The sequence below is a fragment of the Netta rufina genome, assembly GCF_964035555.1.
Source record: "Netta rufina genome assembly, chromosome: 2".
NCBI classification, from domain to species: domain Eukaryota; kingdom Metazoa; phylum Chordata; class Aves; order Anseriformes; family Anatidae; genus Netta; species Netta rufina.
In genome coordinates, this window is record NC_140124.1 from 86,235,014 (window position 1) to 86,262,948 (window position 27,935).

Below are 27,935 nucleotides of genomic sequence, written 5' to 3' on the forward strand. Positions count from 1 at the left end.
CTAGCACTTTGTTGCTCCATATTTCAAACTTTTGTCGCAGTGAAGACAGTGAATTCCATTACTAGGATTGTATGATCCTGGGCTGCAGATAACTATACGGACACAAAAAAAAAATGAAGGAATTTAAATGGCATTAATACAAAATTGTTTACATCTGAAATGTTTAAAATGTATCTTTATCTATTTGAAAAAATTATTTTTCCCCAGCATTCTGCTAGTTGATAAAAGCAGAATTTGAGCTATTTGGCTGCAACTATCTTGAATCATAGGTCAATTTGGCAATGTTAGCCTTTCTTCAGGAAAGATCTTAAATGAACAGCATTAGTATTCAGTATGCAAAGGTATTTAAGACCTTCCTTCCTTTTGCAGAGTCTGTGTTTACCTGGGTATTTGGTTTTGCCTGGCTTAATAATGAATTCTTAGTCACTAATGCACAAACCTTCAGAAGGATTTTCAGTATTTGGTTTACCTTCGTTTGTTGAGTCTGGCAGGATTCACTTGATCCTCAGTGGGCTGTTATTATCTTGCCTAGCATTCTTTGCCACTGTTATTGACTGGAGAGGGCTTTAGAGGTCTTACGAAATGTAAGCAAGAAAGGTTCCTTTGCAGATGACATCAACACCTTGCATCTTTAGTACATGAGTACAGGCAGACCAAGATCGCTTTACATCAAAGAGAAAGCTTTACAAGTACATGTAAGCATATTCCTCTGCTTGAGTACCAGAGAAATAACTATATGCTTTTTATTTAAGATTATAGATACACTTCTAGTAAATTCTTCGAAATTTTCAGTTTAATGGGAGCAAGGTAGAATTCTATTACAATTACTATTACTTCTATAATTTCTTAGTACTGTAATCTGCTACCTAGGGAAAAGCATGAAAAGGAGAAAGGAACCCTAGCAAGGAGGCCTGTAACTTACTTAGCCAGCTGATGAAAACTAACTGGTATACTTTCAATCTTTTTCAGTGACAAAAAACTCCTATCAGTATAACCATTGCTTTGAAAGTATGAACATCCAAGCAAAATATTTTATCTTTATAGCATAATTTATATACTTGCCAATTCACACACACTGAAAAACCCATAACATCTTAATTTGTTTTTGTATCCTATAAACTTTCTTTCTCATCTATCTGATAACTAAATATTTAATTAAATTGTCCTGGAATACTGTGGAATATTTCATATAAAAAGGGCTTTAAAAGCAGAAAAACAGTAAAATCAGGATGAAATTTTATGAAAATTTCTAAGGTGTTTGTATTCCCAGTTCTGTTCAAGACACTTTTGCAAAGGCAGGAGACTAAATTGAATTAGTAGTCGGTAGAAACTTCTCTCTAAGTCATTGCCTCTACAAAATCACTTGTTTGGTACCTGATGAGCAAGGTTTTGATATGTTTCACCACCAGTGTGTTTTGCCAAACAGATTTCTCTAGAGATAGATACATCATCCAGTGACTAATCAGGTTAACATGTTTAATTGACTAAATCAGAATGAGATTTAGACTAGAAAAATGGTATAGAAGGTGAAGCAATATCTTGATTTAATGTCATTTTAATATAAAAGCAAATGGGAAAAAAATGAATGATTACATAATGTTGTATAAAAGAATGTTAGAGTGAAGCATGGGGAAGAAAGTGAAAGCAAGATCTAATACAGGAGATTTGGACTGGTAGATGATGCAGTTAAGTGTTATGGTTATGTTTAGTGCATAAATTCTATGATGGCAGTGTAAAATAAATGATGCATTGTGCACAGAGCACTACGTATGGAGGAACCAGGCCTAGTAAAGCATGACATGAAATTAGGTATTATAAAAATAATAGAGGCTACAGAACAGTGAAACTAAAATCCAGTTATTTTGATGTATCAGAACTTGAGTAGGTTTTTCCTTATGAATCCTACAGAGGATATACATTTTTTATTTTTTTTTTTTATTTCTCCATGTTCATGAGCCTATGCCATAACATTTCCAATTCTGTCACATCCATATTGAGACCAGGAGACTAGAAACATCTGTTTTCATATTCCAAAATAGAATTAGCATATGAAAGGGTAACACAGTTATCTGAGGTTTTCAATGTATCTGTGGTGGTAAAATATCACTTGTGCTAACCTATGACTGGTAAGTAAGAAAGTATTATAAAATTGTCAGAAAAGGGAAAAAGAATCATTGAAACTATAGAGCAGCTGATCAGATTTAAACATGATAATAACGCGGTCATAAACTGCAGAAAACTATGATTTGAATGAAAATTTAAAACAAAACAAAAAAAAAAAAAAAAAAACGAGTATTGAAAACGAGTATTGAATGATGCTTAAAAGGAAAATAAGAGTTGGAGAGGAACTGGTAAAGGGATTACTCATTAGCTTGCTCTTAAGGCAAATTCTACTATTTTTTCACTAAAAAGATTGTCAGAAGTTCTTTGGACCAAATAAAAGCACTGATGATGTAAAAGGCACTAGGAAGAGCTCGTCTGAAATACCCTGTTAAATTCTAGTCATCCCTGTGCAAGAAAATTAAACTTAAAACAGGGCATGGGAGATGGTTTGTCAAATTCAGATTCTTATGAAAGCAGATAGAAAGTGGTTGCCATGTTCCAATTATAAAATAAGGGAAGAAAAAAAAAAAATCTGTGTAAGCTAAAGGGCAGTCTCTACATCAGAGCAAATGAATATAAACTTTCCATGAATTTTGATTAAAAGCTGAATCTTCTTAACTACAAAACAAGAGTAACAACAGATATTAAAGCCCCCAAAATGTTCTAAAATAGATCTTAAAATGTTTTAACTGGATTACATGAGCTGGTCCCTGCAACAACACAGGAAATTACTGGATAACCTAAGAAGCTGAACTCTGCTGTTTTTTCATGGAAATGCATTTATCAAAATGTTTCCATGAGTAAGTGCATGTATTAGAAAAAGCTCTCCCACTATGAAAAATAACAGGAAAATATTTTTTCTCTTTTTTTTTTTGTAACGTATTTAGGGATTGTAGCAAATCACAATTGATTATGAATCCATTTCATATTGCTGAAAAAAAGAGCCAGTCACAATGAGTAGTACTAGCCGTGTATGTAAGGTACACACTCTCCCATGTTAGCATGTCTTTGGAAAACTACTCATGAAGTCTGGGGTATAGGAAAGAAACGTAGAGAACCTGTAGAGGTCATAATCCAAAACATGACCCAAAATATGACCCAAGAGACTGAACTGAGTTCAATGAAGACAGTGTCAGAAGAAGAAAACAGTCAGTCTTCTAAGGATGTACAAAAGCTGTTGCAAAGATAGAGTTGACAGAATTGTTTCCAGATTCACTGAGACATAACAAGAAGCAGCAGGTATAAACTATATCAAGGGAAATTACAAACATTCCTGAGAGAAAAGCTTTCCAGTAGTGATGATTTTGAGTACTGAGTTGTATGTCCTTTGGAGTCTGTGAAGTCTGTCCTCTGAGGTTTTCAAGATCATGCAGGACACATCTGTCAGGAATAATCGAAGCTGGTATCTTGCTTTGAGGTAGAATGATAGACTGATAGACTAGCAGAGGACCCTTTCATTTATAGTGCCTATGATAGGGTGTTTTGGATTCTGGGAAAGGAAAAGATTAATTTTACCAAGAGGCCAACAAAGGAAAAGAATGTATGTTTGAGCACGCTGGTAGACTGACATCTGAAACTATGTGAAGCAGTATATAGACATGTTTCAGGACTGGCTTTTTCAGATTCTTGGGTACCTCAGATGTGAAATCTTGCCTCTGTATCAGCCAAAGATACATCTGTTATGATCCCAGCTGAACAGGAATCAGCTTCTTGGGCTAAAATTGGTGTAGAGCTATGTAATATTTCTGTCTAGTGCAGGGAGGTATAAAAAAGGATGTCAGCTAGGAAAACACTATTATTTTTCACTGCTAGTGTTAAATGGCCATCAGAGATAAGACAAAAATTCCGTTTTGAGGAAAAAGAAATATAAATTAGTTTAGTATGGACTAAAGAAAGAATGGACTTAGAAAGACCAAAACAAAACTGCAGTCTGTACATAACAAATCATCCTAAAAAGAAGATACGCTTTTCTAAATTTGAAATCAATGATGCCTTGTACAACAGGACCTTGTATTGCAATAAATGTACAAAATTGATATATATCTTGTATCTTGCCCTTCCATATATATGTATAATTATTATTTTTTTTCTGGAAGAAATGGATTACAAATTTTTCTTTCTCATGGAGACAACAAACTGGAGAAAAACAATAGCACACAGAAGCATTTCCCATATCCTGCAATTTTAGAATTGTCTCCTTCTGTTTTCTAATTTCTTCCATGTTCTTAATATTTCTTTTTAAAGTGTAGTCCATGCCATAAACTGTCTTTGATATGTAATCCAGTGTTTCTTTCACCATTTTTAGCTCTGGAGGGAATTATTCCTGTCAAAAGCTTGACAACAGATTTATTCTCTACAAGTCTGTCTTCTGATGTTCCTTTGAGACTTCAGTCTCAATATCTGGGAATCATATGAATAACCTTTTGCCAGGGGAAATGTAATCTGGCAAAGCCACTTTTCAGAACTATGATCCTCAGCATCTAGGATAAAGGTTTATCACTTGTTTTAATTTGAGGACTCCTATGAATAAAATCAACAGAATTCAATCAATCCTTCCTTTTCTTTATACCAAATGAATCACAAATATTTACTAATTTATTATTCTTTTATTCTCACTTTATTCTCACCGAGATCTCCACATCTCAGATCTGGAACAAAGCATTTAAGTTTGTTATTACATAAAAGCATTAACTAAGATTCCTGCTTTTATAAATATAAGGAAAAACATAATTGTCTTCTTTGCCTGACCTGAACAGCAGTACTTGAAACATATCTTATAAGATTGCAGATTTTCTATGTTAACTCAAAAAATAAAAAAGAAAAAGACCACTGGTATCTAGGTCTGAAATTAATTTGATTAATTTTAATTTATGTCAGTCCACAGAAACTGTGAGTCTGTCTTAAAGTCTAAATTAACAAGATTTTACAAATGTTCTACCCAGGTACCAACCTGACCCCGTACTGGCTACCTTGACAGACTTGTCAGGATCACAGCCCAAAACAGTTGGGCAGAACAATTTTATAAAATTACATAGCAAAATATTCTGTTCAATCAGAGCAAAAAGCAATGTAACGGTATTTAATGCTTGTGTGATAATGAATTTGTCACTTACCACAACACTCTGGACAGCCTGGATGTCTTAGAGCATTCATTCCATATCCTGGATAGCAGCGATCAATCCACACCATTTGCAGAGTACCTTCAATGTAGTATATTTCAGGCAACGGTTCAGCAGTCTTCTTCCTAACTTCTACTTCTTGCTTAAAAAATCTCTCTATGAGGTATTTTGCCTAAATTGAAACAAATAATATTTTTTTTCAGAGTTTTTGATGCAAAGAGGCAAGAATAGAAATAAAGACTGAAGAACGTGGGTATGATTTAGGATTTAAAGGACATATTACTATGTTACTTTGTTTGTAGCAGGTAGGTGGAATGGTAAGAGAATAATCTGATATTCTTGAATACATTGTTTTTAATTTAGATAAACGTTGATCAATTAATGCAATATCTGTGAAAGTTTTCATGATTGTATAAATACAACTTTTAAAGCTAATCCATGGCAATTTTGCCAGTATTAAACATCTGTAGCTCAGCATCAATTGTTTTGCAGCTTTCCCTCCTACACAGGTACTACTATTTAGGTCCAATTAGATTTCATACTTTCCAACCATATTAGATATCTCTCTTAAATTAAAATAAATAAATAAATAAATAAATCTCCTGCAACAAAGTTAGATAAAGAGATTATTAAACCAATCAAACATAATCATACAAGAATAATGCTGTTACTCAAAAAGATTTGCACAAATAGGATCCTATATAGCATAAATATTTGTTTCAATCAGTGCAGAACCAGCAGCACAGAATTGCAGAAATATTAGGATACAAGAGAACTCTGCTCTGTCTCATCTACTCCAACTCCCTAGCCAAAAGCAATGTGTATTTTTAAGAAATCCTTATTTTCTCTGATTTTTTTTATTCTTTTTTTACTTTCTTATTAGGTGCATGACATTAGAATATCAGAGATTTTAGTTCATAGTATTTAAACTAAAAATGTGAAATTTAAACTGAATAAATGATATAAAATCTGTAACAAAAAATAGACTGATTAGCAACCTGACAAAGTCTAGGAGTAAGAAATCTCAATACTTTATGTCCAGACAGCGATTCATTTGTATACAGGGATTAATCATATATATAGAAAGCTAAACAGAAAAATGAAAAAAGCGTTATTAGGCTAGCAAAGTTCTGTACACACAGATTACAAAAAAAAAATAAAAAAAAAAAAGGCAAAACCAGATTTATTTATACACTCTTATTTTGATCTTCTTGTCTGCATGAAAAAGATTAGCTTTGACCATGATCTTTCCCCACAGATTCATTTTTTTTCTTTCTAGTGGAAAAAGCTGCTTAATGAGGACTGCATATTTTAGCCTCCCTTGCCTCTCCAGTGGAATTCCAAAGGATGATTTTCATGCATGTTTCTTGACAATGGGGAGGAAGAGGGAGATGCTTCAGACCAATGTTCAAATCAACGCTATACTGAATAGAGGGAGCACCTATAATTGGCATACTGTGAAGGATTTGCTTGGAAGAAGGCCTCAGAAAAACACTCTTCTAGATTGCCTTGAGCTCTCCTTTATATGTCCCTACAGCACTTTAATCCAGGTTGTAGGTGAATATACCCATGTACCACAAAATTTTCTTCAAAATGTGGGAAAATAAAAAAGCTCTTTTATCCACTCTATCATTTCTTTAAAAACATGACCTATCAGGCCCTAAATCCATAAATAGTAGGGGACTTTATCAGCATGTTTGCATGTTTCTGACATGAAACCTGTGTCAGCTTTCTATGGAAGAGTGTTAGGGAACAGCTAAATATGGAGACAAGAGAGGAAAATGACTGACAGTACAAAGATGCAGCAGCCAAATAGTGCCACAAAGGCTAAATGTGACAGCATCATTGTTCATCTCCAGTGTTCCAACAGGTTCCTCACAGCAGTTTCCTAACAACTCATCTCTCCTCTCCGAGATATCTTCAGCAAACATACACCTGGCCCTTCTTGCCAACTCCTTTCTCTTTACTTATCATAGAACCATAGAATGGTTTGGGTTGGAAGGGCCCTTAAAGATCACCCAGTTCCAACTCACTTGCCATGGGCAGGGACACGTCCCACCAGTCCAGGTTGCACAAAGCCACAACCAGCCTGGTCTTCAGCACCTACGGGGATGGGGCATTCATCCCCAGTTTCTCAGGGCATCCTGTTCCAGTATCTCAACTCCCTTTGAGTGAAGAATTTCTTCCTTATATCTACTCTAAACCTACCCTTTTTTAATTTAAAGCCATTCCCCCTTGTCCTATCACTACACTCCCTGACACAGAGTCCCTCCCCAGCTTTCCTGTAGGCCCCTTCAGGTACTGGAAGACTGCTATGGCGTCTCTCTGGAGCCTTCTCTTCCCCAGGCTGAACAACCCCAACCCCAACTTTCTTAGCCTGTCTTCATAGGAGTGGTGCTTCCTTCCCCTCCTATGGCAGAAGGCATATCTTCCTCCTGTACTTCCCTTTCTCTTTTTCCTTTCTCCATTAAGAACCTCTGAATTAACAATTGTTAACCTAGTAAGCAAAAGACTGACTTCTGTTTCTCTGCTGGAAGAGACAAAATCCTGAAGAAAAAAAAAAAAATCTTCAAGCAGCTAAAATTTTACCGGATTGTTGATAAGATCACTTTGAAATTATGGAAAGGCACTCCATTACAAACAGCATGTTTAGTGTTTATAAGACAGCATATGTTCAAAGATTCCTGATTGTCTTGCTACTTTTCATACTCTTTAACAAACTTGATACAGAGCAATAGTGTGATCTGCCTTAGCCATAAGGGCAACAGGATATTGACAATTTTAACCAAATTTGTATTTTTAATTAAATTTATATCCACTAAAACTTTTATGTTTTAGTGGATATAAATTTAATTTATATCCAAATTATATTTAGATATCCAAATTATATTTATATTATATAAAGAAAATTGATTTCTTTATTAAAGTATACTTCATATTTTATGTTGATATTATACTTACTATTAAGCTTATTATTAGCTTATTATGTTAGTTGCCATTTTATTGCTCCATCTACTGTACCTTGTTTAATCTATGAGATGCATCACAAGCACTTTGCTGACATAGTCTGTTGTCTTCTTCTCTGTCTAAGCAAGTAACTGTAACAAAATACAATTTATTTACAGAAGAACAGTCAATGAAATCAAAATTTTTTTATTTACTGGTTTAGGATTCTAGTCATTTCTGATGCAAGAATGTTGAAATTTCTTCCACATTTCAGATGTCTGACTTGCAACATTTTAGAGAAACCACAGTCTTTCCTCTTCCAGACATTATCAATATGTCTACATGTATGTCTAGTTTTTCATATACTTAAATATTTCACAGGAACTGTCATTTATTTGTGAATTGTGATGGTAAGGAAATGTGTAATCCTAGATGCTTCCCAGATTTATAGGTATCTGAATCCTTTCAGAAGAAGTAATCTACTTCTTCCCTAATTACTTAGCTATTATTATGCATTTATGAAGACAAGTTTTGAAACAGTCAGCCAGGAATCCTAACTGTTCCAGCTTCTGACTGTCCAAGCAATTGACTTGAGTTTTCTTTCAAGACCAACTACAGCAATATCTAGTATTTTAAAGATTCCCCCCACTAGTCTCCTCCCCTGCACAAATCTTAGTTCTGTATCTTCACCCCCTCAGCCCTTTCCATCCTCACAGGAAGCCCTATGGGACATTGAACAGAAGGAAAATTTGAAGTATGGACTGAATTAAAACTGTAGTTATATTTTAGTAACCCATTTGCATGGTTCCACATTCCTTGTCAACTGACTACTACTAACGTTACAGTGAAGGCCCAATAAATAGTTTAGAAGCTGCTGGCCTACTCTTCAGAACTCACATTAAATTAATTTGCCATAGTAAGTAGAAAATTATCTGTTAACATGTTAATTTCACTCCTTATATTATAAGCTTTACCTACTTCTGTCACAGAGGTAATTCTGAATGCCAAAAGCTGCTTAGAAATCAAAAAGTGCTAATAGCTCAAGCTAATAACGAATGTGTAGTTTACCACTGGGTTGTATCAAAGTTTAAATCCACCAGAATCTCTAACTGGAGAATTTCTCCTCCTTGATTGTAGAAATATTTCAAACTATTGCTCAAACATTCTATAAAGCTTGCATATTGTTTAAATCTCACTTATGTCATCTCAATAAATAATTAACCTAAACTAGCTACAGTCTTCACATGTCAGTGCTATTTACTACAAATACAGTCTTCAGACAAACAGCTAACAGTTTCATTACTTTCGTAACTAGTTATATTTAATTTTTGAGAAAATTTAAATTGTAAAATGGAAAGTGGAAAACATGCAATTGGTATTCTTTTTCAGAAAGGTATCTTCTCAAACTGAATGTCTTGATACATAGTGACTAATCTAATTCAATAAATGGAAAGAATGAAAAAATAGCCTTTTTAGAGTTGAAATAATTAGAAAGAGTAAGCTCACAACATTTTTACATATGCGATCTTACATATATGCAGCTCAGCAATGACCAACTGCGTCTCTTTAGGTTTTAGAGATCTCTTTTAATAACATAAAGTAAATCAAATGAACTACACTTATATAGGGGCTGCATCACATGTTCTTTCAGACCTCATTCACAGCATAAAGGAGCTGAGACTTTCTTTTCACATGGTTTCAGTGTTCAGAAGGAATATTCTGAAAACACGCCTCTATTAAAAAAAAAGTTTATATTAATATGAAAATGTATTTTTAATACCTGAACTTTATGCAGTGATAAGTAACTAAGAAACTGTAAGGTCATTTATGTATAAAGACACTCAAATATCAGTTATACCATTTTATTATTACAGTATATAAGGACACTCAGTAAGAAGCCTTAAATATTCCAGAATTCAGTGACATCTGCCCTCCTCAGCTCGGTGGGGGGGGGAGGTGAGGGGGGAGCACTCTGTTGTGGAGTGTAGCAACAGCACAAGAAGCAATTACCACCTCCAGTGGTGAGGCACTGGAGCAGGTTGCCCAGAGAAGCTGTGGATGCCCCATCCCTGGAGATGTTCAAGGCCAGGCTGGATGGGGCTTTAGGCAACCTGATCTGGTGGGAGGTGCCCCTGCCCACAGTGGGGGCAGGGAAGGGATCTTTCAAATCTTTTTCAACCCAAACCATTCAGTGATTCTGATTCTAAGCCACCTAATTATTTGCTTTGAATAGGAAGGAAACTGAAAATACCAAAGTCAACCCAGTATACATGTATTTGACAACTTAATCTCATCTGGGTCTCCTTTACACTCCTGCTGTTCTTTAAAGAACACTAAATTTTGCACTTGTATTATTGCCACTTAAAGAGGGAAAGGTACTGAGATTCATCTCATTTAACCCCACAGCACATTCATGGAGGGATTTATATACCTATAATAGGTGCCTAGAGGAAGGTCATCTAGGGAGTTATGGAATACACTGTAGCACTTTTCTTCCCATGTTAGTGCGCATTAAGGAACATGATAAAGTTTTATGATAAAAAATAAAAAACATATTGATCTATCCAGAGCCATAAAAAGTTCTGAAGCTCTTATGAAATAATGTAAAGGACACATTTTTGAGTACATAACTATCTTTTTGCTATTGACATCGATTTCACATGCAATACTTTGAACAATCGAAAAACTTTAATTTTAAATACTTACAATGCTTTCGGCATACAAGCAGTAAAGTCCACTAGCTATAAAAAAATAACCATTATTTAAAAGCAAGGCAGATTTTTACCTGAAAATGTAAAGAACATTTCATTCTGTAGACCTCCTCTCTGCATTTTTACATGATGGCATTCTGACTTAATTAAGATAACCTCACAAGAAAGTTCAGCAACAAGCTTGTTTAGTATCTGAATCAAGGCCTTCTCAAAAGAAATATTATGGAAACTATTGCAGGGGGCTGCGTGATACCGTACTGTCAATTCATAGTAATACTGAGGATCAGAGTAAGCTGCAGGAAAAAAAAAATACAAAAGATGATGAAGAAAATGTATGAAGTAAGAAGAAAAAAAAAAAAAAAAGTAATTTATATACTTGAAAATAAAATTATTAATTGAAATCCTTAATTTATAAGCAAAACCTACTTTGAACCCCCATAGATTTTTTAATGATCCATAACATATACTGGGCTACTTAGAAATGCTTGACAGTTATACAAATCCACATTCTTAATTATATCCATAGGTAAGTCTTGCTGTTTATTGCTGTATTTTTTTTTTTTTACACCAACAGGAAACTACAGTAGAGGCATCGAGAATATGAAAGTTAAGGTTAAGAAGCATATTACAAAATATCCTGTAGTTTGTGGTGCAGTATTTCATCTTATCCTTTATCATCAGTTACAGTAGTGTATCTAACATTACTTAGCTATCACGTAAGTATATTAAAAAGAGTAAAAAATGAACAGAAATTCCTTCTCTATCACTGTAAGTACCTGAACAAGCTACCATACAGGTATGAAATTTACTTTTCAGGAAGAATCACTTATTTCAACTTTACTGTGAAGCTAAATGCATACCCGGACATCTTTTACAAATATATCGATGTACCATAAAATGCATATTTTTTTTTCATGGTAACCACTCTATTTACATAAAGCTTAAGACCAACAGAACAAAATGCTAAGTTATTAAATTAAAAACAGGAGTGAAAGAATGAAGAAGAGAGGTCAAGGTGTGGGTAGAATAGAAATAAGAAAGCAGGGAGAGGTGCAAGGAAGAAAGAATGGAGGAAGAGAAAACAAACCAGCCGAAAGAAAAGAGAAAATCACAGGATGGCTTGGATTGGAAGGGATCTTAAAGATCATCTAGTTCCAACCCCACAGCCATGGGCAGGGACGCCACCCACCATACCAGGTTGCCCAAAGCCCCATCCAACCCGGCCTTGAATACTTCCAGGAATGGGGCATCCACAGCCTCTCTTGACAACCTGTTCCAGTGCCTCATCATCCTCATCATGAAGAATTCCTTCCTTACATCTAATATGTATCTCCCCTCTTTTAGTTAAAAGTCATTACTCCTTCTCCTATTGTTACACTCCCTGACAAAGAGTCCCTCCCCAGCTTTCCTACAGAACCCCTTCGAATACTAGGATAGCTGCAGAACATGCAATTAAGACAGCTCAGAAGATCCTCCACCTTGCTTTTGAGTCTTCCTTTTCCTTTCCTTTGCTGCTGCATGTTCTAGATCTTTTTGTATTTGTATGAAACTTGAGTTTTGTATGCTAATATTTAGATTGGATCCCTATTGAAAAATGTAAGACTGCATTAAGTAAACTTTTCCATCAAAACTCCTTCAAATAAATTTCTTCCTATCCAATTCTGTCAAGCAACCTAATTGCTAAAAGTCATAGGTATTCTACATTAAGGCTACTGAGGTCAAACTCAAATTAATTTACATTGGAGGTTAATTTAGGTTATTGTGCTCTACCAAGCCTTTAAATGAGTACTGGTATGCATTTCAAATTTAAGATCAGACACCGTTCTGTTTAAGGCCATAGGAACTCTTGCCTACATCTCTACAAGAATAAATTTCTATACTTTAGGGAAGAAAGAGAGAACTAGTAATGAATGACATTGCCTTTATAATAGTTCGCTTTCACTTCATCAAAGACTTTACCTCCTGACAGACAACTATGTAATCAGAACAAGAAAGAATGAGCTATGAATATTATATAATTAAATGATACATACTTTATATTTTAAAAACACAATCGGGTAATAATTAAGGCATTAATCTGGTGTGAAATAAATCCATATGACTGTGCTAAAGTTAATCTCCTAAAGAATAATTCAATTTAAAATCATAGTATTTTTACGTTGTTAAGGATTACTGCCTATTCAATTTGTTGCGTTTCATTATGTTTTATGTTTTTTTTTTTTAAAAAGAACTGTGTTCATACATTTCTCAGTACACCACTGAGCTTCATCTAAGGCTCTGTAAATGCCGTTAAATGAACTGCCTGGTAGCAAATGCTAATAAAAACAGTTTATCCAAAGAAACAGAATGTATTTACCTCCCCAAGTTAAGTTCCAAGTAAGTACTACTTACTAATAAATAGCAACACATGTTTTAAAATAAAATCTTTTTGAACATAAGAGCACACTTACCGAGGTTGATAACTTACCGTAAATAACATATTTTAATAAGAGCTTTTTATCAGGTTGTGTTGCTGTTAACTTATAATGAAGAGTACAATTGTAAACTCCACTCAGATGAGATTTGAAGTGTCTCAATATTAAAGTTCCTGTTGGTGATATTTGCACACTGCTATTTTCTAGTAAACACAGTAATAAAATAACTTTAGCTGTCATGATGAGAAAATACATAAAGAAACAGTCCAAATGGTTATTTACTCTTAAACTGTATATTAATATGGATTTAGCTGAAGGCATAGGAATCAGAAACTGAAGTTTAGAGGGTGTCAATCAGTTCAGCTTTACACAAATATTCCTTATTGCTAATGTGTTTTTAAGTTTTGGTTCATGAAGCAATCCTAGAAACCTGCTTTTATTTGACCTACATCTATTATAGTCTCTCCAGTATCCACTTCCAAGAGCAAAAAACTCCCATAATAATAATAATAATAATAATAATAATAATAATAATAATAATAATAATAATAATAATAATAATAATAATAATAATAGTGATCAAATAAAGGTGTTTATGTTGTCATTTGTTTGTTTACTTTAGTAATTTTACCTTTATATAGTTAAAGAGAGTAGTAGCCTCTCAGTCTTCAGTCTCAACCAATCAACTAATTACCAGCTGGCAATGTTTAGCATGCATTAAACTTGAAAGTACATAAGCAGGACAAGAAGTTCAAGTTAAACAAGTAGTGTATGACAGACATTCCAAAAAAAACACATCATATTTGTATGCCAAAATTAGAACTTTGTATGCTTAAGATTGTAAAGTAATCCTTCTGTATGGTAAGATAATTACTGTTATAGTAGCCTAAGTCTTAACACCACTCCTTAGCTCAAGACAGAGAAGAAGTGGAATCCTACTTTAAAGGACATATTATAAACATGGCTCTTATAATTAAGTTTTTTTAAGGAAAAAGAAAATAAATATTTGAGGTCAGACTTTGGGCACTGATGTTGAGTCCTATGTAGTCGTCGTTGTAGGTTACATGATGAGAGCTGATGAGCCCTTTCCTGATTTAAGAGCCCTCAGGTAGTGCCAATACAGATAAGGGTTCCTCAAATAGTAGGATGCAGCCTATCTTGCTGGCAGTTGTCAAAGTAAACCTTGGGATTAGAGCAGATTAGAATAGATTTAAAGGTAAAATACTCACTTTGATAAAATATTTTGATAATGGATTTTTTGTTCTATTTTTGGAGTAAAACAAACAAACTAACTAAAAAGCTATATTTAGTATCCTAAGCAACTTAGACATTTATCTAGTGCATGGAATTAGTGTGGTATGAAAAACGTATTTTTATACTGAAAAAAATCAATGCTAAGGACTTGAGATCTTACAGACATCTTAGTTTTTTTGCTTCAGATCAGTCCTAGTCTGGTTTTACAAACTGACCACTCATTACCACTCAAAGCAAACCTTTCCAATTAGCTTCATCCAAAAGGAATACGGTCTGTGCAATCAACAACCAGTCCACAATCCAAACAAAATGTAAGAGGGTAGGGTTAAGCAATTCACTTCAAAGCCACATTTCTATTCAAACTAACATGTTAGTGTGGATGCACACTGATTTTCCTGGGATGAAACATTAAGAAAGGGACTGAGGTGAGAAAAAAAAAAAAAAAAAAAAAAAAGCAACCCGGATTGAACTGCATCTTTTTACACACTTGGCAGCAGGCTGTGGGACCACTTTGTTTCTCAAGAACCTATTTAAGCTTTTAATCAACTTAGTTTTGCCACATATATAACTATATTTAAAATAAAATTTAAGCACTGGTAAAAAAAAAAAAGAGTACTATTAAAAAGACTGGAAGTGCAAATTCTTTGACAAGAAAGGTTTGGGATTCCATATTAGATTTTCACACTAATGGGACACTGTCTTTCATTTTTGGGGGTGATGAAGAGGTTTTTAATCCTCTGATGAATTACTCGGGATGTAGTTGATGTGTCTCTAAACTAGGATAACATTTGCTACTGTAGGCTGAAATAGATAACAGATTAATATGGTCAGAAAACCATCACAGATTTAAGAACTGTAGTTCTAACTATTGGCATGTTCATCTGCCCTGTGTGGACCAAAAGCAACATCACCTGGAGAGCAGGAGCACTTTTAAGATATATCGCAGTTTTGCTATATTTAAAAAATCTATTACTAAATTAAAAAGACAACAAGAAGTCCACAAAAGACAAAGTTTGGAAATGCAGTGAAGAGATCTGGTCACAAGTATTTTTTTGAAAATGCGTCAGCAGAAATAGTAAAGACTTCTTAGAAGTCATGGATTTTATTTTAGAATTTTATTGTACCTTGAACAATGGATGCTTCACATAACAGAAAAAAAAATAAATATTAATCATTCATTATTTTAATTGTATGTGTAAAGGATCTCCTATTGGATCACAAAATCAAAAGCCTGTGTTGGTTTTGTTTTTGTTGTTTTTGCTTTTGTGTTTTTGTGTGTGTATGTGGGGGGGTGTTTCCTAGTGTTAAAAAAGAAACCGCAGTTAAAATTCCTTGCTTCATGAGATTACCTGGATGAAAACTGCCTACTCAGATGAGTAGTCTAGACAGGACTCAACAGTCTCTCAGGAAGCATGCAGAAGTTATGAAAATATCATGAATATACAGATATGCACATCTGCTAAAAGCATCTCTGTTCTCCTTCCCTCTCCTCAGAACTGCTAGATATATGAACAGTAGGTTTTAGAAAATCTCATAATTGACAGGCTGAGTGTGGGTATTTAATTTGTAAGTTGCTTTTGAGGTTCTCTGTTTTACAAAACCATAGTATACACTTTTTTTTTTCCTTTTTTTTTTTTTTTTTTTTTTGCCTGTCAAAGGACATAGTCGCAGTCTTCCCAAACTTCTTTGAGTACATTAGGTAGCAATGTGTATAAAAAACTGTCCTTTAAGTCCTTTAAGTCCAAATTCCTAGGTTCATTTTCACAAAACTAGAACAAGCTTTCAATGACAATTTGCATTAGCAAATCGTCTAAGAATGAGATGCTTTCTCATCTTTTCTGTTCTATTTAATTGTTCAGGACACCACCAAAAGTGATGTTTTATGCAGTGAAACTTGAGGATGCAGAACATAAGAAGCAATTATTTTTAATCTTTTTCATCCATTTAAAGTGTATTTTGAAATACTCTTATTGTCAGACAGACCAACGGCTGATGTTTAAATACTTCAAAGTACAATTTCCAAATCTTAATAGAGAGGAATCACTATACTAACTGAAGAAAATGGCTTGTTAATTTTAAAGTTGTAATGATTTTAAATTACACATCATGTAGTATTTAATTTTTCATTACTGTTTCAACAATACATAACTAGACTAGAACTATCTGTGATCAAAGTGACTTGTTCAAAAAATAGAACTGTTTGTTAATGACAACAGAAAGAAAAGAGTGTTTACTGCTGTTTGTGAGTTTTTTATTGTAGTCATGATGTTCGATTTATATAGTCAGAAAAACTTTTGGGGCACAAAACACCTTCTTAGGGTGTGTGTCGAGGGCTTGTCTGTCTGAAAAAGGATCTGATTTTTCTACCTATGACTGTTAGCACAATGAAAAATAGGCTCTCTGCCTGTAGACTTTATGCTTAAATAATTGCATTTATTTTGAAGTGTTCCGAAAAGCATAATTTTGTTAGTCTTTCCTAAGACTGGATTCACTATTCCACTTTCCTACTGAAAGGATTCTTTTCTGTGAACACACTGAAAAATTATGAAATAAAATATCATGCAATTTTTATGAATCCTAATTTCCTACTATTATGGAGATACATGAAAATACACAAAAAACAAGGATAGAGTTCTGATAGACACCAATATAGACTAACAAGAAAGCAAATAGGATTTGGTAGCACTGCCATTGTAAAAGAGTAAATAGTTCATAACCTAAACAATAAACTAAGATAGGAAATTAAACAGATTTATAAATTCATCGTAATGTACAATATACTTTAAAAATACAAGTATGGAAATAGTACTAAAAACCAAATGAGATATATACGGAAGTAAATAAAAAACATAACTCAAAGCAGGTCATGACCTCTAAGGAATCATTATGTGAGAAAAGTAGTAAATGTACAAGTAGCCCAGCACATTTCATGGAGAGATTAGTAGTTTTCATGCTATAGTAGCAGATTAGGACAATGACTTCATTAGATGCATCAGCAAGAGTATAATCAGCAGTTTAAATTAAGTGATTATTCTCTCCCTACTCAGCACTTATTTGGGCACTACTGAACACTGTATCTTGTTTGGACTCCTCAAGACAAGACAGATACTAACAAAGTGGAGCAAGTCAAGCAGAAAGCCTGGGACATTGTTAAGGAGTTAGAGGACAAGACACAGAGAAAACTGGGATTTTTATCCTAGAGAAGTGTAAGGAGGGAATTGCAGTGCTTCACCACCTAAGGGGAGTTACAAGAAGAATAAACTGTACCTTTTAAGAAGTACATCCCAAAAGGGTAAGTAGTAATGATGACAACTTGCAATACAGGAAATTATGAGTGAAAATAAGAAAAAAATGGAACAAGTTGCACAAAAAGGAAAAAAAAAAAAAAAATCTCCATGGATAGAGGTCAAGGCCATAAGCAACTTCATATCTGAAGGCAGCCTGTCATTGAGCAGGAGGTCGGGCTCAATCTCACAGGCCATGACCCTATTACTCTGTCCTTACAGAACACTCTCAGCTGTCTCTCAAGGCAGCAAAGAATGTCACCCTCAGCATCTGTTGTATCCAGCATGCCCTGCTCTGCCTTGTACTCTTTAGAGAAGGCAACATCTTCTACAGAGATCTGCAGATCTGTTTTATTTGGTTATCCTGAATTCTTAAAATAGAAAGTTAATGTATCTGATACACATACAAGCACCAAGTATCCTCAGTTAGTTGTTCTCCATTTACATTCCCACCTTTGTAGACAACATGCTTCTTTTAAGGTGAAGAGGAGGAGAAGACAGAGGGTGCAGGGGGCCATGTAAGAACAGAAATCCTTACCCGAAGAAAGATAACCACCTGGTCCATTCCACCGGAATATCGGATCAATCAATTCTGAGTTTCTCAAATGATTTGTAACACATAAAATACGTGGACTGTTGTGATCCAGCTTGACATAAACCTTCACTGAAAGAAGTTTATTATCATTAGGATCAGACATTTACCAATGCTGTCCTAACAGTGAGCTATACATTTTTAACACAGTAGTTCACAGATGATCTTGAATGGAGTTCTAATTTTGGCACTGATCCTGTTATATCTACATCAAAATAATACATAAAAATAGAGAGCATTTTTTTTCTCTGGACAATAACATTAAGAGAATTCTTTCTAGCTCTAGGTTGTGTAAACAAGAACCACAGTGCACTGTAACATCCTCCTGAGTGGAGTATGTCTCTTAGTATGCTCTTATATGCATGGGCTTCTGCAGTTTACTGTCTCACTTGGTATTTAACACACACATGAAGAGAGTAGAGATGCAGCTTGTTAATCTAGAACGCTCAGACTTGGAAGCTCGCTGTTTACTTTCTATTCTCAATTGCCGTTTACCAATGCACTACATACCTAAATATAAATATATATGTTTATATTTAAAAAAAAAAAAAAAAGAAAAAAAGAAAAAAAAGGTTTTAGTGCTGTACCTCAATAAATGGTGAGGTGTTTTTCAATTCAGAGATGATGATTTAAGAAGCAAACTGAGTAAAGTAAGGATGTACTTAGTCTTTTGTCCCAGTAAAGCAGGTGTGCACGTCACATGAGATTTGCAGTGTACACGTGCTTCCAGATCTTTAATTGCTTCTAAAAATGTCAAGATCAGTGTGGTCATAATCACTCCCATAATATACATGATTTCAGTGTACAATTTGTTTTATATCCCTTCCTAATGACATTTTGCAAAGCACTTGTGTTCTTCAGAAGCATGGGATGCTAGATTATAGTATTCTGAAGTTGAACGTATCAGGCTATCCTAAAGCCATTGAAAAGCTACAATTAATATAAAACCACCACCATTATTGCACTGTGGTTTAGAGAATCTGACTAATAAGTGAAACAGAATCAAATAAACAAATTACTATTTATTTTACCACTGACTATTTCAGATTCCCCTCAGGTGGAAAGCAGTTTAGCTAGTTGTTGCAGGAAGGGATTAACATTCAGAAAAACAGTTTCCACTTTTCCTTTATGGCAAGTGGCAGCAATGGTACCAGTTTTCTCTCCCCTTCAAGTATGGTTGTTTCCTTTCATTAAAGAATGAAAAGCCACTTATATTCACAACATTAAGTTGCTTAAACAGAATACAGACTTAGATATTAACATTTAATATAGAAAAAATAAATTCAGAATTTTGATAGTCTTAAGAACAGAAGGTATGTCCATCCCAGCTAATAATTCACTTGTTACAGTAGCTTCTGTTGCAGAAAACAGAAGAATATCTTTTTAATTTCCAATAACATATCATGGAAATAAATGTCATTTACAGGTGCAATTTCAGTTTTTAACCCAGAAGCATGTAAATTAATATGAACTCTACATATCTATGCAATTGCAGGTGTGCTGACCATTTTTCATTGTAAATCATTAATACTTTTTCTCAAAATTTACTAACATACTGGTTTTAATAATAGTCCACTGCAGAAAAATTATATAGATTGCATATCTCTCCCACCTTGTATTTTGTTTTTTATTTCCTCATGTTCATTTTGCTTTGTCTTATAGCAATCTACAACACATTTATATATCCATAATAAAAAGTAACAAAATTGCGGTGTCTTTGTTACTGTGACTTGCCAAATGGTAAATTTTTCCCATTTTCCCACCACTGTAAATTTCCATGACACCTTTGTAAACATTTGTTGTAGGAACAATATAGAAGTAGGGAATCTGCTAGAGTACAATGACTGATAAAATCTCTACCAGGTATAAATTTACTCTTCTTGCTTTTAAAATAAAGTCTTATACATTTAATTAAAGTTCTTTGCTTTTTTTTTTTTTTTTTTCTTAATTCCTCGAATTCTTTCTGTTATAAAAATAGAAATAAATCACTTCAGAAACTGATCCAAAAAAGAACATTTATGCCAGGTATTTCAACAGTTCAGGATTTGAATATTGTAGCACTGTATTTAAGCACATTTTGGTAGTCAAAACTCAAAGTACTAGATAATGCCAAGCATCTCACAACAACACTGGAGCCAAGTCACATGTACTCACAATGGGTATCAAAGGGAAGGTGTAAACGGTCTTTATTAATACAAAATGGTTTAGAAACAGAGTTGAGAAAAACATTTTAATTGTGCTTCCTAGCTTTCAAATTTCCCTTTTGCAGTCACATTATGCCAAGTTTACAGACCTCAGTCAGAATCAGAAGACAGAAAAACTAGACAAAAAGGATGAAACCTTCAGACCACTCAAAAAAACCTATTTAATATTAATCTTTAAATAATTTCATAATGGAAGGTACTATCAGAAACCTTTAAAAAGAAATTATTTTCCAGAAATCTTTTACCTTTCAACAAAAACTAATACATCTAAGAAAATGCACCTCCAAAACAATATCAAAATATGTAATTTTTTACATTCTCCTTGTACAACAAAAGTTTTGGAGATTATTTGTGGGTATTCACACTGCTGAACTTGTTTACAAAAACAGATGCAGAACTCTGAGAGCTAGCCAGTGGTACAGGTACAAAGATGTTATCTCAGGTAAGTTTGATTATCCAGTATGTTGCTGCCCAGCTATAGTACATCTCCCTGGTACTAATATATTGTCTTTCTTTCTGGTTCAAATAGAAGAAACTTGACTCTTTCTCCATCTGGAATTTATATGCAATAGTGGAAAAAGGGAAAGGAGGAGAGAAGGATGGAGGTAGGAGATGGAGAAGGAGATGGAGAGGGAAACAGAGAGGGAGAGGGAGAGCAGAAGCTAATTTTTCTAGCTCTAAATACATGAAAATTGCTTTGCCTTACAGTACATTTTATTTTGCTTACCTTTGAAAGGCGTGCTTTCATTTGTTTTTGACATGTTTGTTCCGGATGTGAGAAAGGAATAGAAATTAGGAAAATATTCCAGAAACTATGCAAGTTTCCTAACTGCCAGCAGTATGAGGAAGGAAGCAAGGGAGAAATTAAAGGACTATACTTTCCATAGGTGGAACTCACAGAGAGGAAAATAATTACACAGGTTTTTGAGCTCATCTTAATTTGCATTGAGTGAGTACAAGAATTTTCAAAGTTTTAACCACCAGTTTTAAAATGTATCTCTCAATTTACATTTGAGCACTATTATCACCAGGCAACTGCCTCCATTAAGGATAGCTTTTTCTCCATCCAGAAGTTCTTTCCTGAATCTGAAGAAATAGACACAGAGGTTTGTTTTTCAAAAAAGGGGGGGGGGGGAAATGTATTTGTCTAAAGACAATTCAACACTAATTTTTTTTTTTTTTTTTGTATTGCTCAGTCTGAAAAAACTACTTGTGTTAACTTCTTATGTAATAGTCAAGTTTGGAGGAATGTCCTGCAAAGACCGATGTACATTTTCTAGAATTCAACTTGGTTTTGTCTCAGTTTTGTTCTTCTTTCTTATACAGTAAGAGCCCTGTTGAAAGAACGATATTACTATTCTCATATTCACAGTAGAAACTTTTTTGTTGTTTGTGGTGGTGGTGGTTATTTTTTGTTTTTGTTTTTGTTTTATATATGTATTTTATAGTGACTAGAGCTCATCATTTCTTGGCATGCTACTAGTAAAGCTGTAACTGTAAAACACAGATAGAGAAAACTATGGGGAAGAGTCTTATTAAAATCAGACAATGTGCATTACAGAGACAGCAACACAATAAGCATATGGCACAAGGAACTGCCTCTTTAATGTAATTTTCACATTTTCCAATAATTGTTTAATTTATTAAGAAAAGAAAATGATTATACTATATTCTGGAGTTGGATGGATTTAATTTAATGAACAATTAATTCGTAACACTTCTTCATTTTTATTGTAGAACATTAACATAAGCTTCAAGTCTCAGGTTCTGTGTACACAAGAAGTAAAATGAAGTAGGCATGCACAGAATGGAAGAAAGCAGTATTTCAAGGCAAAAGTCTTACAGCCAGGATGAAGAATGCAAATAACATTGTTATTTTATAACAATTACGGAAAATAATTATCTACCTTGGTCTCATAAAAATTATAAAATCACTATAATAAAAATACATTTCAATGGTAGCAATATGTGCTTTTATGACCTATTATTAAACATACATGTCAGTTCAAAATTGTAATTAATTAAACCATTTGAAACAATTAAACAACAAGTAATATGATGGAGAAGGGCATTTCTGTGGTAAAAACAAAATTGGTATATTCTAATTGAAATTTGTTATGTTATGTTTAAAGAAAAGTACCTGGAAATATGATGGATCCCACTATTTTCAAGCTATTGCGTCTTAGCCCTGCACTTCTTAAAAATCCCTGTGAGGGTTGAACTGTAAAAAGATAAAACAATAACATTAATACAACACTCAGTTTCTCTCAAAAAGCCAACAGCATACTTCAGGCAATCTAAACCCTTTATTAGACTTGTTCTTCAACAGATTTAGTAACTGTCTAATGCAAGGCCTGTTCCTCACAAAGGCAACAAACAGAAATTACCAAGGTTTGATATACAAAAGCATTCTGAACAATACTTAAGTTTAGGCTTAGCTTTAACCATACTTTTAAGTCTTACAAAAGAACTACCATGATTTAAATTAAGGCTGTCCATAATGGGGATAGTGAGGTTAGGTGCTATCCAAAATGGGGATAAAACTTAACTGCATTGTTATCATAGACACCATCAGGATGTCAATCAATCTGCACACTGACCATTAATGAAGCAATTAGCTTAGGTTTTGATATTATTGTGGTTTTCCTATTTTCCCCATTAAATTAAAATACAAGGGGTTTTATGGCTACCTTAATTATTATTTCTTCTATTTTAAATAGAGATTTTTCCAAAACTTTCATAATGATTGAAAAGTTTTGCAAGGAACACAAGGCTTCCGAAAGAAAACTGTAAAGAAGGATCTTTCAGTTGCAGTATCAGGTGGATATTCTAGTGCAAGTCATATCTGAGTTTCTTTTACAGATTTTCCAGATACACAGAATTTAAGGCAGCAGAGAGACCAGTGGCTAGCAGACGTCTCAGCATTTTGCGTTCTTTGTCTCCACCTCCCGTTTGTAAAGAACATGGGTTACTGTAAATTAAGGTATGTTTCTGATTTCTAGTTCTTTAGAACTCTGGGAAAGAAAGTAAATAACATAGGACTCTACAGTCTTGAACACAAAAGATGGCAATAAAATATCAAACATGTAATTAGTAGCCACTATTTTACAAAGATGGGCTAAATAGTTATGTGGCACCAAATCAGTGCTTGCTGCTAACTTAGGCTCAAGTCACCAGGCAACAAATAGTTGGGTAAGCTCATTTTAAATTAAGGCACGTATTGATGCACAAGAAAAATGATTTGATTTACCTTGACTTGAGCAATAACAGGAAATTATCAATTCCCCCATCTAGTATTAAGTTGGTAATTGTACTCCTCTACCATACAGTGTTGCTATAGAAAACAGAAGCAAGGCAGGCTCTCTAGCTGGAAGGTAGAGATAATCAAGGTAAGTTAAAAGAACTGTCTATATTCATCCTTTGAGAACAGAAGCAGAATATTCTATTCAAAAAACTTAGGGAGCAGGAAGAAATAAAACCTTGCTGGAGAAAAAAAAAACTAAAAAATGAGAGAAGACCAGGAGTAGTCTCACATATGATGGATTACTGCGATTAACAGTTTAATTTATTTCATAATAATTCTTCACTAAGTACCACTTTTCAACTTTTTTTGAGGAGCAAAAAATTTTTAATTAACTTCATTTTCTCTAAAGACCTGCAAGAAAGATTAGAGGGGTTTTTGTTAAAAAACAAAGTGGATTAAAAATTTCTCACCTGAATATTTATACTGTCTTCCTGAATTCTGCTACACTGGCAAAAACTAAACTGAGTTTTCACTAAAATTCAGCTCACAGAAGCACATGATCTGATTCTCCAGGAACAAATATCAGCAGGTGCTTTTATTTCAATAAAAGCATACTGATTTATACCCATTTATAAATCCTACCTGAAACACAGCCTGTTTTTAAATTCTGCCAGTATTAACCATCCACATGATCTCTACATATCTAGAAAAGTTAGGACAAGCACTGCAAACTGACAACGCTTTTTATGGGATGTTTAGGCACTAAGCAGGAGTCGAGTAGTATTTTTTTTTTTTACAATAATAATTTACACCCAAAGATGGAGCTCTTGAACTGCTTATATGAGAAGAACTAGAAAAAGCTGAAGGAATGGAGTTAGTTACCAGAGGAAGATTATGTAAAACTACTGAAATAACTTTTCCAGTATCTTTAATGACATCACATGCTAGATTCTGAAATAGTCAGGTTACCTGCTCTTTTATGTGTATATGTTTCATTTGCACATCAGTCCTTTCACTCAATAAATGTTTCTGTCCACATATGAATCTGAATTCTCAGACATCCTTTCCCTCACTTTCAGATACTTAAAATGCCTTTAAACATTTTTCAAAACGTTTTTCAGGTTAACCTACTTGAATTCCTTTGCTCTTCTCCTAATCACTTCGGTTTAAATGACACTTCCTGCACCAGTCTCTAGCACAAAAGATCTTCTCATTCGCACTCTCTATTTTAAGAGTGCTATGATCAGTTTAAACAGATGCTTATCATAGAAAAGAAGTATTAAGAGGTCATTATGTTCCACAGAAAGAGCAGCAAAAACAATAAAGGACAAAAGAAGTGCTTCTACTGCATTTTAAAGACATTAAATGCACAATCAAATCTCTTCAAATTGCAACTGCACTTAACAAGCAGTGGGAAAAGCTAAAGTTTGGGGTTCTGGGGGCTTTTCAAGAGAGAAAAATAAATGTGGCTTCTTAATTAATTCCCATGTAAGTTTTTCAGGCATCCCAATGCACTAGAAATGCATAGCATAACATGTGATCCTTCCTTGCATTGTATGTCTTACAGGTGTGTACAATGAGCAAGCAATGGGTTGCAGATGAAAACAGATGATGAAAAATAGTTATCTATCACTATCTGACACAGGGAAATGGGGCAATTCACCCACAAGTCTGGGGTGATTCAAGCCTCTTCTGACTGAAGAGCCATTCCAAATGACTGGTTATTACTGGAATTCCAGGGTGTATTCTTGTTACTTGAGGATTCATTGGGCAACTTTAAGATCTTCTGGAATTAAATTCAACAGTTTTATTGCTACCTTATGCCACGGAAGTAGGCCAAAGATTCCACAGGGAATTCAATTTAAGTGTAAAATGCTAACCTGTTCTGATGTGTTTAAAATCTCCTTGGCTGGAGTATAAAGTCAATCCAAAGAAATAGGCACCCAAAGCAATAGAGAAATGAAGCTCAAGTATTGCTAAGGGAGAAATAGGAATAAAGCCTATAGGGGGAAAAGTCTCAACACCAGGCGGGAAACAGAGGGTGACTGCACTTGCAGACCCCCAGCCCCTGCCCCAGGGTCATTACAGAGGCTGGTTAGGTTAACAATGACTGCACGAGCACAAATACATACACCCACCGCACCCAAAAAGAATGCCGCTCCCCAGCACTGAATTTCACATAAAGTAATTCTGCCGTTCCATAACACATTTTATTCCAAATCTTTTAGTCTTCAAATGAATGCTATGGAAGCAAAATTTGTCATCTTCAAAGTTAATTTATCAGAAAATTCAATTTGGTCTGAAAAGCGCAGGAATTATAGTTTAAAATGAGACTTAAGGAATTAATTAATCAATTTGCTAATTAATATGAGACTGTATTGCTAGAATGTTCAATTGGCATATTTTTGTTTCATTTATTTAGAAATGAAAATTCTACAACATGATAGTTAAAAAAAAAAAAAAGATTTATTTAAGTTATGGTAATTGCTAAAAGTTTTTTCAAAGCAATTATGTTTTAAGATAATTTTTGTAAAGAGGTTTCTGCACCAAAAGACTGTATAAATAGCAGTGCTACTTACTTAAGTTATTTTTGCTCAATCATGCTAATAGTCAAGTGTTTTCCTATATCCAAGTATTTTAATTACAGCTGGCATTTCCAAGCAGCCTACTGATGGTGTTATGCAGAAATATTACCATTTCTATTACTAGAAATATGAAAGTTTTATAGGAAAAACTGATGTTCAGTTTCCAATCTGTCTCAGAATGTTGAAACCTTTTGAAAAAAAAACAAACAAACAAAAAAAAAAAACACACAGTAATACATAAAGTATACTATGCTTTTGCATTAAGTATATTACATTTTTCAAGTCAGCCTTTATATTTCCCCTCTGACAGTTACACCACTAAAACATTTTATAACTTGGAATACAAAGTTAATTTTTAACTAATTTTAAGTTTCCCTTATTGGGAAGCTAAACAAAGTTAAATATTCTATCCCTTCAGATGACATAGGCAAGTCAAATGTAATTTAGACATTTTAAGAAACATGCTCCATGTTGTCCTCCAAGACATTAATTACTCACTTATGGAAAAACACACCAGCCCAAACTGCAAGCATTAGCAAATAAAAGAAAAATAGTTGAAAAGGTGTATATTCTTTAAATCAAACTAAACTCAGACTATATTAATAACTCCCCAATGCAACAAAATGGAATGTCTATTTTGGAGTTGATAATGTCTATTATGCTTGTTAAAACCTGGGGCAGAAGAAATAATACAACAGCAGTGTTTCAGTGAGTATATACTGAAATACTGTGTATGATTTTCCCCCCTTTTTTTATTTATTTTAATTTTTTTTTCTTCAGAGCAGGACTTTGAGCTTTACCCTTAATCTCATTTATGGAAACGGCCCTATAAAGGCATTAGTGAAACTTGATCATAACTAGATTGGCAAATAAAAAGATCCGGCACGTATGCGTAATACTGTACAAATTAAATAAGCGAATGTAATGCCACCAGGAAGCCTAAGTGAGTTACTACGTTCAGACTTCCAAACCTCATCTGCCTTAGCTGACAGACAGCAGCAGTGTTACACCCGAGCCATCCCGCTGCAGGGCTGTATCAGAGCTTTCGGCACCGAGACGCAGCTCCCTCGGCTCGGTGCCTTGGCTACCAACTATTCACCAGCTTGCCTATGGTGCTGCTAAATTACGCGGTACCTGCGGGGGCCGCCAGCAGCAGGACGAGGAGGAGCCCGAGGCGGAGGTGGCCCCGGGTCCCCGGGCGCCCCTCGCCGCCCATGGCCGCTGCCCCGGTGCCGCTGCCCGGCGGTCGTTAGCGGCCCCCAACGGCCGCGCCCCCGCCGCCCCCCGGCCCTTCCTCCCCGGCGGGGGCTTCCCCGGGGGCTCGTCGAGCTCCGGAGGGGCGAGGGAAGGGAAGGGGGGAGGCTTTCACATCCTCAAAGCCCCGGGAAACATCTGCCGCGGCTGCAGCTCCAGCGCCAACCGCCGGGGAGTGCGGGATGAGTCCCGGGCGGAGCTGGTGTAGGCGGTGTGGTGGGCGTC

The 27,935-nt window shown here is 34.7% G+C and overlaps 1 protein-coding gene across 1 annotated transcript; it reads right to left on the reverse strand.

Moving 5' to 3' along the window:
• ZPBP (zona pellucida binding protein) lies at positions 1-27,672 on the reverse strand (the record flags this gene model as incomplete). The annotated part of the gene is made up of 8 exons (XM_084281647.1): positions 1-92; positions 5,217-5,394; positions 8,244-8,320; positions 10,954-11,172; positions 13,347-13,496; positions 18,370-18,495; positions 22,768-22,848; positions 27,591-27,672. 8 exons carry the CDS (start codon positions 27,670-27,672, stop codon positions 1-3), a joined length of 1,005 nt encoding a protein of 334 aa, XP_084137773.1.
• Between the last annotated feature and the right edge of the window lie 263 nt (positions 27,673-27,935).